Genomic DNA, 15,597 nt, shown 5'->3' with positions numbered 1-15,597 from the left:
ACCCCCCCCCCCCCCCCCCATGTGACATATAGCTACCCACCAATCAATCACTACCTCGGACCACATCAACCCTAGAAAGACAATCTAAGCAAGGAAGGTCTCTTTGACGACTAGGGCTCCTCGGCGTCTAAAACTCCCTGCAAGCGAGGGGGTTCCCCCGACTAAAGGAGATTCTTCTCGTACACATCCAACTGTGGATAAGGATAATTGCCACTTATCCAACTACCCTAACCTATGTCCACGTAAATCTAGGAAGAATGATAGACCCCCTAGTAGGTGGAGGCACTCAATTATATATATATATATATATATATATATATGGGTTTGGTCCTCTAGATGGGGACGGCTCTTTCAACTCTCTAAGCACTTATCGAGCATTCTCTCATGAATTTGTACATTTCTTTCGATTAAATCAACATATCTCGATTCTCATTACCTTTACTTTCTTGTTTTATTTTTTTCTCAAATCCAATATATACTATCTTGGACATCAAAGTGCTAACGTGTGTTTTTGCAGGTCTCTTTTCTCTAGGTCGATAAACACTTCGGCCCAAGTCTCGAATGACAATCTAGATTTGTTGGATTCATGCTATTTTTGCATGTATCAATAATATATTAGTTAATAAAGATAGAAAACAGGGGAGAAAAAGACCAAAAAAAAAAAAAAAAGAATGACGAAAATCCCCCCCCAAATGTCAGAAAAAGACCAAAAAAAAGAAAAAAAGAATGACGACAATGCCTCCTCAAATGTCAATCTCTGAAACTGATATCATATAATCAGATCAGCACACACTACGTACAACATGTCTGGCCACATGTATGTGGATGGATGTTCTCACGTCATGTATGAATGAATCCGGTCTTAATTATATTTAAATGTCCCATGATTTTGATCTTTCATTGGCCTGCAATGCACTGCATGTTTTCTAGATTTAGAAAAAGGGAGATCATATCAGATGAGGAACATGAACCAACTCCCCGACTAGCTAGCTAATTGAACCAGCTGATAATTTTATTTTAGATATTTTATTTTGTAGTTGTGCGGGCGGACCAGATGATCATCAAATTAATGTTTTGTCGTTTCTTGAAAATATATTAATTATTGATTCATTGATCTTCAACTAGTCGATGGTGTCTTTATCACGTAGCAATTGTCATGATCATGATTTGGATGAACAATCAAATCACGGTTAGAGCTGCAGCTGCTGCTACTAGTAATGAATATATATAATTAGGTTGAGACATGCATATTATACCAAAAAGCGGGATGTATATATGTATACTTGTCTGAATTATTGTCCGTTTAGTTACTTTCATATAACCAACCAAAATGTTGGTTTTTGTTTAAATAGAAGATGGAGAAACAGAGAGAGAGGGGGGATGCATGCATGGTCATGGCCCCAATAAACACTAATCTTAGTAATTTAATATTTGCTACGTGTTCCTAGCTAGATTTAATGAACATTAATTAATTAATCAAATATTTGCACTCATGAGATATGAGATTAAAGTTATAAATTTGAGTTAATTAATTATATATATTAATAAATGAGGTGCACATAGCAAGGATATATACATATAGTTTAAATTATGGATATAATTTGTATTCCATTAATAAGTTTATAAAGTTTAATTAGTATGTGGACTTTCTCTTGTGGTAAAATCAGTTGCACATGAAATGTGTAATTTAAGTAGTGGAGATGAAGTGAGATTATGCAATAAGTTGAGAATAATAATTGTAATGGCGAATTATGAATTAAGATGAAGAAAGCAAAGAGTAGTGAAATGTGAGTTGTTGATTTCTGAATTGGGATGATGTGATGTGTCATTTGGAAAAATGGGGCAGCGGAGGAGACAAAGTCGACATAAGATGAGAATCTTATTCTTACCACTAATTGTAGTTGTAGTTGAACTTACTTTTCCCTAATCCTATTAATAATTTAATTAATTACATTTAGACCCCTCCTAAAATATTAAATTACTCAATTTCTCCAATGATGAAGAAGATGTATATGGTTGTGATATAATTAGCCTATGCACCTCCCCAAGTCCCAATAATACATCACTTGCCTTTTACCCTTTAATAATACTAATACAATACCTCTCTAACAAACTATTATTAATATCTAATTCCCAGCTTTTACTCTTTTATCATTTTGATTTTGATTCCTATTCCTGAGTCCAACACAAACAACATCCATGGCTGCCAGCACTTCCATTCTACCAATGGCGTCCACCGATTCTCCGCCCAAACTGGAAGAGAAGCTCTTCAAAGGATCCGCTATGACTAAGCGCGGTGCATATGCTGCCTTCTCTTATATGACTTGTGCTGGTACTCTTTCCTTCTTTAATCAATTTCTTTTTCTCGGAATTCCTGCCTCTGCCTCTAAGTGCTCCTCACTATGACCCAGAATTTCCATTTCTTCAAACTTCACGTATTTCGTTGGATTTTTCCGTTTGACTTCTTTAAGGGATTTTATTCCACATGTCTTTCTTTTGTTTCCTGTAAATTTTTCCTTCTCCTTTGATTTAATTTTTTATATTATTTATCTTGTGTCTTACTTCAATAGATCGGATGGTGAAGTTGCAGAAAAATGATTCTCTTTATCCTGGGAATTAATGATGTTGGTTTCCGTAGATGTTAGTTGTAATTTTGAATTCTGCATTGATGGTAAATTCTGGACGAAACGATCATTCTTGGAACGCAAGCATCAATTTTGACACGCATATTTTTCATATGACTGGAGACCCATCTCAGATTAATACAGGAAATTTCTTTGTTCTGAGTTCCCATGAAAGATTGAAGTTTTTCTGTGGGCGTGTCTTGGAGGTAGGGCTGAAAAATTAACCAAACTATTCCATAGTGGACTCTGGATTGATAGTTAAAAGCTCATTTTGAGTTTAATTTGTTAAAACTAACATAATTAAGAATAACAAATCAAGGTGGAACACCTTTTCCGTTTGATAAGATTTGAAATTTTTGCAAGCTTAACTCGAGCTCCACTCAGTATGTCAAAAATGGTAACCGTGTAAAACATTCAAGTTACTTGACTACGACTTAAAGCTCGTTTGAGCTTAACTTATTTATGTCAGCCAATCTCAAAAACAAAATTTCCCAATTGAATGAGAAATTCAAACCATACTTCAGAAGTATGTTTCTTGGCTCAACTCAATTCATTCACGTTCTCAAGGTTGATAAAATGATTGTATTCTGGCATACTTGTGTATCTATTGGCTAACTGCAGATGACAAAGGGCTTTCCATGGACTTGTATATATTACGGGCTGAAATTTGGGAGTTAATTGTCCGTGTCTAGTCCATGACTTTATTTGGCATATATATTTTGCTGCTTCCTTTTTCTGCATCTCCATAGTTCTCAATAGAATAGAACCAAACGGTAACTTGTGAAATTCTTTTAAGATTGCTTTTGATGTAGTTGTAGAGTTCAGATCTCAGAAATCAACATATTTTCTGATGTGATTACTTTAGTTAGCATTAGCTTGCAAGGCCAGGCTATTTTGTTCCACATGCTAAAATCACTTCATTCTGATTTTATTTCCAGAATTGATTTCTTCAATCTCTTCACCTACATTTACTGAAAAGTGAATTGATTTTGAATTTGCAGTGCTCTTGGTAATGTTTAATAAAGCAGCTCTTTCTTCATACAGCTTCCCATGTGCGAATGTCATCACACTTTGTCAGGTATAATGATTCATTTTGGGTGATGCTGATTTAAGATTGATTTTTTCTTGGTTCCTTATCACGATGAAAACTCATTTGCACTCCCACCCAGTTAAGATGTCTGCCCGGCATTTTTATATCTATTAATATGCAAATCTTGTGAACTTGCATTAATGATTAAGAGAGAGTATATTTTTTAATAAATTTAACAAAACTATGGAGCGAAAGGACATGATACGCTGTCTTATCTCCAGTTATGCGGGATGTCGAGTTCGCACAGGTGGATTATGGCTGTTTTTCATCAAGTGTTAAAACAAGACTGTAATAGGTTGTTCCTACCAATCACAATTACTGCTTCTTAATCTTATCCGAAACCTTGTTGTAGATGCTGGACGATTTCTTTATGTCTGTAATACATCTCTTATTATCACTTTTGTCTTTCATGGTTTTGCTTTTAATTACCACGGTGGCATCCCAGGTGGTGTAGTCCATGACTATCCACGAGGAGGTTATGTATAAAACCTGCATATGGTAGTACTTCAGGAACCAAAGACCTCTTTGTGGGTTGGTTTTAGCCAAATTTAATCTGGGTAGTGTTTTTTTAATTTCAATTACATAGTTTCATTTCGTGGGATCTAATGTCTTTCATTATTATCATGATTGTTTTGATGCAGATGATATGTTCATGCTGTTTTCTTTATGTTCTACGACGTTCAAAGCTCATTTCTTTTAGTGCTAATGAGTCCATAGCAGTTGCTGAAAGTTACAAAACATTGGTACCCTTAAAGACATTGATTCACACTTCTCCTCTTGCTTTAACTTATTTGCTTTATATGGTAATATTTTTTTCCATTCCTTTAAGTAGCTTTGTCCTTTTGTAACTAGTAAGCTTTTTCCTCATAAGTATTCATAAATTCTCTTGGTTACTATGAAAGCTAGTCACTATGGAGTCTGTTCGAGGTGTAAATGTTCCTATGTATACAACCTTGCGGAGAACTACAGTTGTATTTACAATGATTGTTGAGTACATCCTTGTGAGGCAGAGGTATACACGTCCTATTCTTGGAAGGTAAATGAACCTCTTATTCTATTGATGCTTTTCATAGATGAGCATGTTGCTTTTACTTCAGCGAATAACATGTTTCAATGTGAGGATCCCTTTGTTGGAAATACTTGAATTAATAACTGCATAATAATGAGTGAAGTTAAGAGAGCCTACTGAGCTTGGACGAAAGGATTGAGCAGGACTTTCCCGAAAGGTAGATTTCTACTCTTGGAATTAATGACTTGATGGAATAGGTCATTGGTGGTCTGCCCCCATGATTCAACAATCCCTTCCCTACATGTGTGCACTTGCAAAGGCATGACAATAAGTATCCCTTGCTTTTGTGTCTAGGAAGAATATAATAAGTTGGAATATGCAATCTTTGCTCACGTACTGTAATTGATAGGCTAAATGATGAATAAATCAAATGTTCACGATGAAAGCTTTGTTTTGATAAGTATTTAGATAATGGAAGGAAACAGGTTGTAAACTTGTAATATATCTAAGCACCATCTTATTTGTAGTGGAATTAAAATCATTTGGGGTCCTGCACAAACAGGCCATTGAACTAGTTATAAATATTCCTTTTAATTATTAAGTGAATAATCGATTTGCAGAAGAATAATTGACAGTTTCTAAATTTGATCAGGGTCATGAGTTTCATGCTAAGGAAGCATATAACTCAATTTGATGGAGTGTTAATTTGCTTAATTATATTCACTTTCCATTCTCTTGTGCACGTTCTTGCTTGAAATGTTTTGCACCTCTTTATACCTGAAGATTTCTGCTGAATACATCCGTGGTTGAAGTTACACGTTTGCCATTCTTTCACTTGACAACTTAGTAATTATGGTTTTGCCAGTGTGGCATTAATAGTGCTGGGTGCTTTTATTGCTGGAGCCCGGGACTTGTCATTTGATACTTATGGCTATCTAGTTGTTTTTCTGGCCAACATCACCACTGCGATATACCTGGCAACCATAGCCCGCATTGGTACCACTTCTTCAGCCTCTGTTCACCATGTTCTCTTTGCAGCTTCATTTTTATTGTCCCTTTCTGATATTTTATTTGCCAGGGAAAACCAGTGGGCTCAATAGCTTTGGCCTCATGTGGTGCAATGGTGACTACAAGACTTCTACTCTTTAGCTCTTCAAAATGCTTCTATGCAACAACTTTGATTTAAAATCTTGTGACTTTTCTTTTTGTAGGAATTTTATGCGGACCAGTTTTACTGCTGTGGACCCTTTTACGGGGTGACCTGGAGATGACAATGAATTTTCCATATTTGCTTTCTCCTGGTTTCCTGGTAATATTTGGTTATTGACTCAGAGTGACTTGGACTTACTTACATCTCACACATTTATAAATTGCCGGTTACTCTTCTGATGTCAGGTGGTGTTGGCTTTATCATGTATACTGGCCTTCTTCCTGAATTATAGTATATTTCTCAACACAACTCTGAATTCTGCACTCACACAGACAATCTGTGGTAACTTGAAGGTTTGTTCACTATCTATTGTGCTCACATTCTGTATACTGCATACATTTGTAGTCTTTTACACTTGGCCTGTATTCCTGTTTTGTGTAGGACCTTTTCACAATTTCACTTGGGTGGGTAATTTTTGGAGGCCTGCCGTTTGATTTAGTAAGTGCCATCTCTCTGTTGTCTTCTTTTGCAGTACATATGACCTTGCATCTGTTCTCTTACACCCTGGAGCCTCTATCATGAGATTTTCTAATACGTAAAATTTTTGTTGCAGTTGAATGTGATTGGGCAACTTCTGGGCTTTATTGGGTCAGGCATGTACGCGTATTATAAGCTGATTGGTAAATGATGACAGCTTCAACTTATATGTGAGTTATCACCTCTGATGGATATTTATATCCTATATTTGAAAAAGATTGTGATGGAGGAAGCTTCTCTGAATTGTGAGGAAGACGAGCAGTTGTGTGTGGCGATGAGGACTCCATTAAAGGTATTGGCCTTGAGAGTCAGAATAACATTGTGGACAGCTGCATGTTGGATTTTTGTTGAGGAGAACATACATTTATTTGAGGTACTCCAGAAGCAGATGATGATATGAGGAGTGCATGTAACCAGAATTTTGTGCAGGGAAAAGCTCTAACCTTACTGCCGCCTTTAACGGCTTCGTGTCAGAGTCGTTGATTTTTATTTTCAGTGAGAGGAAGGAATGAGTAATAAGTTGGTTCTTTTCTACTTTATAAATTGTGCATCGCCTTTGATATATCAGCAATTAGTAATTGCATAGGACTCGGTATAAATTCCAAATATGTGAACAAGCAACTTAGAATGATCCTAAAAGAACAACCGAAAATTGCATGTAAGACAACCTCAACTGTGAGTGATAAATAAATACATGAGGAGCAGCATCTATGGTTTTGGGCATGATTTTCTGAAAAAATTTAATAAGCCCAACAACTTAAGGAACATTGGCCCAACAAAAACTGTTATGTACAAACTACTACTTCAATTTCCCCTAGTCCAAAAAATTCCTAAAGAGAAATTGCATCCACTCAAAAGAAAATGTAAGGTGAGGCGAGGAAGGCCCTTCTTTTCCAGTAAATTAATTCATGAAGAAGCAATTGCGGACATGCCAAATCAGCATGCGATTCAGCTGTTTCCACCACCACACGTATATATCATCTGCCATATCAATGTTATCACCTCACATTCACAAATTTACTACTTCATCGTTGCACTCCATAATCTGCAGATATATAGTATATTGTTGCATGTTCACAACCATATCTCTACTACCTTTCTTCTTCTCTCCAAGAAAATAGTAATAAGTGTCTTCTTAGGCCATTTTCAATTTATTAGAGAAATAATGGTTTGTGCTCTCTCCGGGGCTCGCTTCACTACTGTTCCCTGGAGCTGTCATGCTGATCACAGGAAAAATCCCGGTTTCCCTTTCTTCTTCACTCCACACTTCCAGTTATCAAGTAATTTTGCTTCTCTTTTCTTGTTTTTTTCTTTCTTTTTTTGCAGTTTGCGTATGTGAGTTCCTGTAATTCTGTTGCTAAAAGAATATAGAAATTCAGTAATGATTTTTTTTTTGCAAAAGATTAGTGTTCTGTGTGAATTCATAATGAAATGTGTGTTTGATCAGACTTTGGTAAATGGGTGCACTAGTAATTGCTTGGTGTAATCTATCAGTGAACGGAACTGGGATAAAGTAGAGAATTTGGTTTGTTTTTTGGGTGTCAACTCAAATGCTGGTATAATGTGTGTATGTGTCCGCAAAAGTTGAGATTCTTGATAATGCTCAAGTAGTGAGATCTGCAGGAGTTTGTCGTGATGATAACTACTCATGGTTTAGATGATTCTACCAGCTTACAAAATTGGAAGAACCCTGTGAAATCTCTGTAAAATGTGGTTGTTTGTAACATATTTTTTTTTATTTTACTATCATAAAATAAAGCACCAAATTACTATTAATTGAAGTGAGGAAAAACATTTTTCTCAGAATTTTCCTCACTAAAATTCAAGGCTGTATGAGATTCTTTTCTCTTGTTCCCCGTAAGATGATCTTACCTTTTCTTCTTGGTTGATGGTGAGTTTAGCCAATTTGTCTTTATTTGTAGGGAAGATTTTTGCTGGAAAGTCTTCATATGGTTCTCAGATCTCATCTTTCACGGTTATGGCATCAGAGAAGGTTGATTAAACCCTCATGCCCACAGTAATCTCAGTATTTAATGCTTTCATAACAGATAATGTTATTCTGTGGCCATTAAGTTAATGTTTGATAAAATCTGTAGGCTTCCATCATCTAAAACTGTTTTTCCAGTTATCTCAAACGCATTGTTTTTTCGCAGGAGCTTATGACTACAGAGGATAAACGTTACAACTTCACACTGTTGCCTCATACCAGTGAAATTTGCAGCTATCATGGAAAATTTACGCTGTTGAATAAGCCAATTGAGAAAAGTGTGATATCATTACGTTGTGGAGTGCTAAATGCTCCATCACTTAATTATCTTAAACTCTTGATGATGTGTGGATTGTTCACTCTTCAAAGTACTGAGCAAGCACTTGCCGGTACAGATACTGCTAGCAGCCTGCAATCCTTTTCCTTTTTAGGGGATCTCAGCGATATTAGCACAGGTTTTGCTTCAGTTAGGAAATTCTCCCTGTAACTTCTATGCCATGATTGAATTCTACATTGCTCTAGACACTTTTCTTATTTTAGACTCTAACTAGCTTGAAAAATTTTGTGTTTCACAAAGCTCAGGATGTCACAGTTCTGTCTTTGCTCTTAATCATTTCACAAGCTTCATAGAACTCTATTGGTGCTATGTTCTAAGGAAGCAAGTCGTGATTTAACTGTGCACCAAATCTTTTTCTATTAGCAGTTCTGCTGCATTTACCCTTTATTTTGATTTTTTTATCTTCAGTCTGAATGAATACTGAGATTTCAGCTGCTTAGATGAATATTCCATAAAGTTAACTACATGTGTTGCTCCTTACTTGCAGGCATTCTTGTTGATATTTTTTTCCGAACTTGGCGATAAAACCTTCTTCATTGCGGTAAGCCAGTAGTAATGAGCAGTTATGGATGCCATTGTGTTCAGATATTTCCTGTCATTGCACACCTCATATTGAGATCTGACGTTCTCTCTTGCAAAAAAATTATCCATTTTGATATACAAATTAAGCCTGCATTTCATCATTAGTGTTGAGAATGAAATTATCAGTTGAAATGATACCTTGTACTGCTTGACTAGAAACATTTGCAACTTCTCTCCTATTTCTCCAAAAGTAAATGGTAGGGCAAATTTTCTTCTCAGGTCAATTGTTTACTGACATGTTGCGTTTGGTGGTAATCATATTTTCAGAATATAATCTATAGTAAGATGAACATTGGCTTAGTTAATCTTCTGTGCAGGCACTTCTAGCTGCTAGGAACTCTGCTGCTGTCACTTTCGTTGGGACTTTTGGGGCACTAGCGTAAGTTAATTTGGATTTAGACCGAGATGATCTTTGTAATTTTCCCAATGTAAGTTGAATCGCCCTCACAGTTTTCATGTCCTTTTCTCTTTCACCTGTTGTTTTCTGCGACGGTGATGGGGGGAGGATGGAATCCCCTATGGTTAATGCTTTCATCCTATTTGTGCGACTAGTTTTCATGGATTTTTAGTGAAAGAAATTCAATATTCTAAGCTTTAAGTTGCATGAATGGTTATGATAAGGAAGTGATGAGCTAAATCATGAAGGTTGTGCTTATGACCTTCTGGATTATGTTATGACATTGTCTCACTAGATGAAAAAAACTTCCATTGCCAACCTCTGAAACAGAAGTCTTCGAACGACTATATTCAAAGATCAGCTATTAATAGTTGTCTTGCCTTAAGAGTTTCAGCATGGAGTATGTTACGTAGTTGTCCTGAACTCAACCATCTTCTACTGAACTAATTGATGTCTTGTAATGTGAGCAGGGTAATGACGATTATCTCTGTTATTCTTGGACGAACTTTTCACTATGTTGATGATATCCTTCCATTCAGGTTCGCTTCTATTTGTAATTATGTTGTCATATGTGTAATATTAGGAGTATTAACTATACGAAATTCTTAAATCCAACATAGGGCCTTTTCTGGATATCTTCCGTTCACCTTTGGGACTAAATGGATTTGTATATGTAACTGGACACATGTGTCACAACTTTTGTAACTTGCTGATTACCAGCACAGGGCTTCAATTTTTTTTTTTTTTTTGATTCATTTGGAGGGTATTTAAGCTCAAGGACCAAAATGATACAATTTAACATTTTAAATGATTTCATCAGATTTGGGAATGCAGATTTGCCTATTGATGATCTTGCTGCAGTTTGCCTCCTGGTGAGAAATTGTCAATGCAACAATTAACACTGTGCTACGTGATCGTCACTCACTCACTTTTATGCAACTTGAACCGGTTACAGGTATATTTTGGTGTTTCATCCTTGCTTGAAGCCTCCTCCAGTGATGGCCTAAAAGCAGAAGAAGAACAGAAGGAGGTATGAAATTTCATGGAGTACATTTCACGGCAACCTCCCTTTGCTATCTGAATATTTCAGTGGAGAAAGTATAAAGATACATTTGGAACTTACAAATGTTTGGTTTATCCAGGCAGAGCTGGCAGTTTCAGAACTTTCAGGATCTGGTGCCGGTATTCTGGCTGCTGCTAACACAGTGTTTAGCACGTTTCTGTTAGTTTTTGTCGCTGAATGGGGTGATAAGTCTTTTTTCTCTACGATAGGTGAGTTGAATGCTTCATAAAGTAATATTTAATTCGGGGATAGAGATTTAAACTTTTACCTGTTTCTCACCACCTAAGTGGTCCTTGAGGTGACTGAGACTTCCATGTGCAGCCCAAAGATAGACCTTTTAACTTGTCATGTTTAAAGATCTTTCCGTGGCTTCACTTAAGAGTAGAACAAGTAACTGAAACTGCTTTTCGAGTGTGAATGCAAAAATACATTGTCAGGATCAACATCAAACTCCGAAAGGAGTCGAATAAGCAATTATCTGAGTAATACAAGAAATTCATCTTGAATGATATCAGATGTACAAACATTTTATCCTGCTATACATTGGACTCCATGCTAGATATTGCAGCATTTGCGTCAATATTAACTCAAGTTCATAAACAGAGAGCTATTTTTGTTAAGGTGAAAGCGGTATTATTTCATACAATAGCACTAATGGAATACTATTTCTATCAGCACTTGCTGCGGCCTCGTCACCTCTTGGAGTCATTGCAGGAGCACTCGCTGGTCATGGAGTAGCAACATTGGTAAAATTCTAGGCTACGTTCTCGACTCATTTAGCTTACCGAGCCTATATAATACCACATGCATTTGCAGCTTGCTGTTCTGGGTGGCTCTTTCCTGGGGACATACCTCTCTGAGAAGGTTAGTATTACAATTTGAGAATCAACCAGTGCCAGGAAGGCTAATTACATTTTCTTCTCCTGCAAATATTGACATGAATAATATATGTTGATCATGAAGAATGCATCACGGTTTCTTCATAATGCAATGGATTCACCATGGTATTTACTATAACATGTCAATGCTGGAAACACTAATAATAATGCCGTATTTACGAATTCCAAAATTCTTTTTTTCTGGCGATAAATTAAAGTTGGTTTTTGTTTTGTGTATTGAACAGGCAATCGCGTACATTGGTGGTACTCTGTTCCTTGTGTTTGCTGCAGTTACATTAATAGAGATCGTGAGCTAGAGACGACCAAAATTCTATCTCCAGAGGGCGACTAAATGTGATTCATAATACTAGAAAGAGATAGAAAGAGGCAGCAAGTAACTTTGATGAATTTTGTAATGGTGTAGGATAAAGGGGTTCAATGTTTCCCACATCCTATATATTAGGAATGTAAAGTTAGAGAGGCATGATGTGAAACAGTAGTAGAGTTGATTTGATTACTGAAAGGAGTTTGAAGGCATTTCATCTTAGTAATATTTGACATTGAAATTATTGAAATAAACTTTTTTCATCTAAGACCAAACACCAATCTTTTGGTCTTGTGCTGCTGTCTGGACTAAAATCTATACCAACAGTTAATAAGATAAATATAACCAAAAATCATTGACTTACCATCATCAATTCGAAGCTACTACTATATATTTGCAATAATAGCAGAGGCGTCCACATGAACACACAAGAACCCATGTGATGTGCCGTCTGTGGGTACTGTCACGATTTTAGAAGGAATGCGGCTTTAAAAGAGCACCGTTCAATGGAGAAGATTGATGGCAACCGCACGATCAAGGTAACAACTGAAATTGGGGGCAAAATTGATAAGATGGGGGCAAACGATGGCATTTGGAGTGGATTAGGGGTAAGAATTGAAGGTTAAGGATTTGGAGTAAAACGACTGCGCTTTGGGAATGGATACTTGTCCAACAAGAAGATATGCAACAACTGTTGATCGTAGGTGGGCACTGCCGTATTAAGTTGAACCTGGAGCCATCTCTTGCAGGAACGAGCCAATGAAGGGATTGGAGAAATTTGTTGTTGCTTTCAATTAATTAGCAAAATTATAATTTCTTTTAATTTTCCAGGGTGTTGTTCTTAAAGTAGGAAGGATGTTCGGTTGGTTTTCTTCAATGAAAATTTTATTAAGTTTCTGGAATTCTCCCATTTCATCTTCTTCTTCCTCTAGTCCTCTTTTTCTTCTACATCAGAACTGTTACATTACTGTTGCATTTGGCATCAGAGCCAAACAATCCTTAGACCTTAAAAACATAACAATGGTAAATGGCACTAGATTGAAAGAGCTTCAAGAAGCTCAGGAAAAAACAGACCTCTTACTGATTGATGAAAGAGCAAGAAGACAGGCAGGAGAAGAGCAAACACATGCTCATTTGGATCAGCTAACAGAGGCACAAGATGGCCTGCAAGCTGCAGTTACGAACGTGGAGCAAGCTCTTGTTACAGTTCAGCAACAACTTCAGAGTGTGGTGGAGCAGCTACAGCAATACAACAAAAATAAACCAATACTGGGAGGATTTATTGCATCTATGAAAAGAGGGTTTTCTTCTCTTGTGACTGCACATCATTCAATTGGAAATGAGCATACAAATCCATCTAACTTTGGAAGTTATAATGCTCTTCACAGGATGGTGTTTTCCCTCTTTAATGGAGAGGATGTAAGAGCTTGGATCAGAAGATGTACTAGGTATTTCCAGATGATCCCTATTCCTGAGGATTAAAAAGTTCCCAGGCTGAACTCTGTACCAGGGGCATGTTGAGAAGAGAGGAGTACCCTCATGGACAGAATTGAGTGTGGTTGTGTTAGAAAGATTTGAGGATTTGGACTATGAAAGAGCGGTATCTCAACAAACTTCATTAGGAAACCACTTGAATGCTTATTTGGAGAGATTTGAGGTTAGAGGCACAAATGCTTATATTCAACAAAAACTTAGGTGAAGAATTCATCATGATGAAATTTATTAGTGGTCTAAAGGAGGAGATAAAAGGGTATGTTGCTACGATAAAATCTACCATCTTGAACCAGGCCATTGTGCTTGCTAGGAAGCAGGAAGCCATTGTAAATGCCATCCTCAAGAAAACACAGCAACCCCAAAAGTATCCAAATGAAACCTACATACAAAACCCTAAACAAAGCCCCAACTTACAAGCCTTCTTTCAGACCTTATAAGACTAGAAATGAAAACAGTCAACACAGGAGACTTCTCACTGAGGCAGAAAATAGAGCAAGAAAGGAGAAGAATTTGTGTTACAACTGTGATAAGGTCTTTGTACCTGGGCATAAGTGCAAGATGAGGTATTTTTACATGTTAATGAATGAGGAAGAAGTCAAGGCATATGAGGAGAATACTGGGTAGGGGGAGGAACAAATAGAGGAAATGGAACTAAAGGACATCACTGTCTCCCTAAATGCAATGTGTGGAAGCATTAGCGATGGAACATTGAGGGTTAAGGGTTTGATGAATGGTAAGGAGATTCACTTTCTTATTGACAGTGGCAATACTCATAGTTTCATAGGTGAGAAAATGATAAAAGCCCTGGGCATCAAGACTGAAAACACCACACCAATGATTGTGAGTGTAGCTGATGGATACAAATTTCTGAGCAAGGTTCTCTGTCCAGAGCTCCAACAGGAGATACAAGGCTATCAGTTCTACTACCCAATCAGAGCATTGAAGTTGGAGAGGGTGTGATTTTAAATTGGGTTGTGATTGGTTAGGGCTCATGATCCAGTTGAGTCCGACTTCCACCAGTTAATATAAGCCAAAGGGAAGGAAGGTGATCTTGAGAACCCTGGCACAGAAAAATGATTTCAAGATCATGACAATAGATTCTTTAAGTAGACTTTTGGGAAGAAGGACCTATAGTAGTTTGATCAGTTATTCTCAACTAACAAGGGGGTGGAGAAATCCAATGATCTCTGGATTGCTCCAATAATTCAAGGATGTATTCCAAGAACCACAGTCTCTTCCTCCTGAAAGACCCATAGCGCACAAGATTGAGTTGATACCTGATGCTATTCCCAGAAAACAGCACCTTACGGGGATGCATATGTGCAGAAGACTGAAATTTAAAACATTGTGAGAGAAATGCTGAATAGTGGGATTATTAGAGCAACCAAAGTTCATTTTCTTCACCAGTATTACTTGTCAATAAGAAGGGTGAAGGGTGGAGGTTATGTGTGGACTACAGACACCTTATTAGACTCACTGTCAAACATAATTTTACTATTCGTGTTATAGATGAGTTAAATGGGGATAAATACTTCTCAAAGATGGACTTGAGATCCAGTTACTTCCAAATAACAATGAGGAAGGAAGATACATCCAAAACTAGTTCCATTACTCATAGTGGGTACTATGAATTCTTAGTTATGCCCTATAGGTTATGCAATGCACCATCAACATTTCAAGCCTTGACGAACCAAGTATTTGATCCATTCCTTAGAAAATTTATACTGATTTTCTTTGATGACATCTTAATTTACAGCAAAGGATGGGTGATCAATGCAACATTTGAGAAGTGTGTTGGAATTATTGAGAACACACAAACTATATGCAAAAAGAAGCAAGTGCCCCTTTGCACAGCAACAAGTGGAGTATCTCTGCCATCTTATCTCAATTGAAGGGGTGGCTACTGATCCTCAAAAGGTGTAATGTATGAAAAATTGGCCTATTCCCACTGCAGTCAAGGCATTGAGAGGGTTCCGGGCTAACAGGGTAATACAAAAGGTTCATTAAGGGGTATGATCTCATCAGCAAACCCCTAACCTCTTTGCTGAAGAAGGATAGATTTCTATGGAATGATGAAGCTGAAAATTCATTTAAACAACTGAAGGACGTAATGTCTACTGCACC

General features: G+C 37.0%; 2 protein-coding genes across 4 annotated transcripts; both read left to right on the top strand.

The window, feature by feature from the left end:
• LOC105175480 (putative UDP-sugar transporter DDB_G0278631) lies at positions 2,046 to 6,944 on the top strand. Of its 2 annotated transcripts, XM_011098321.2 has the most exons (10): positions 2,046 to 2,332; positions 3,626 to 3,702; positions 4,356 to 4,517; positions 4,617 to 4,750; positions 5,589 to 5,719; positions 5,802 to 5,846; positions 5,935 to 6,032; positions 6,119 to 6,226; positions 6,315 to 6,371; positions 6,487 to 6,944. In XM_011098321.2, the coding sequence occupies exons 1-10, from the start codon at positions 2,200 to 2,202 to the stop codon at positions 6,559 to 6,561; spliced, it is 1,020 nt and encodes a 339-aa protein (XP_011096623.1). In that variant the 5' UTR covers positions 2,046 to 2,199; the 3' UTR covers positions 6,562 to 6,944. The 2 variants fall into 2 exon arrangements, with proteins under 2 accessions (XP_011096623.1, XP_020549521.1); XM_020693862.1 differs by lacking the exons at positions 2,046 to 2,332; positions 3,626 to 3,702 and adding an exon at positions 4,025 to 4,245.
• Positions 7,074 to 12,207, top strand: LOC105177445 (protein PAM71, chloroplastic). Of its 2 annotated transcripts, XM_011100980.2 has the most exons (12): positions 7,074 to 7,690; positions 8,333 to 8,403; positions 8,564 to 8,863; positions 9,222 to 9,275; positions 9,634 to 9,695; positions 10,184 to 10,252; positions 10,534 to 10,585; positions 10,669 to 10,743; positions 10,856 to 10,985; positions 11,452 to 11,522; positions 11,593 to 11,640; positions 11,900 to 12,207. In XM_011100980.2, exons 1-12 carry the CDS (start codon positions 7,105 to 7,107, stop codon positions 11,969 to 11,971), a joined length of 1,590 nt encoding a protein of 529 aa, XP_011099282.1. In that variant the 5' UTR covers positions 7,074 to 7,104; the 3' UTR covers positions 11,972 to 12,207. The 2 variants fall into 2 exon arrangements, with proteins under 2 accessions (XP_011099282.1, XP_011100045.1); XM_011101743.2 differs by lacking the exon at positions 8,333 to 8,403 and having other exon boundaries at positions 7,129 to 7,690.

The sequence above is a fragment of the Sesamum indicum genome, linkage group LG1, assembly GCF_000512975.1.
Source record: "Sesamum indicum cultivar Zhongzhi No. 13 linkage group LG1, S_indicum_v1.0, whole genome shotgun sequence".
Classification (NCBI taxonomy): Eukaryota; Viridiplantae; Streptophyta; class Magnoliopsida; order Lamiales; family Pedaliaceae; genus Sesamum; species Sesamum indicum.
Note: the sequence above shows the minus strand (reverse complement) of the source record. Positions and strands in the feature narration are given on the sequence as shown.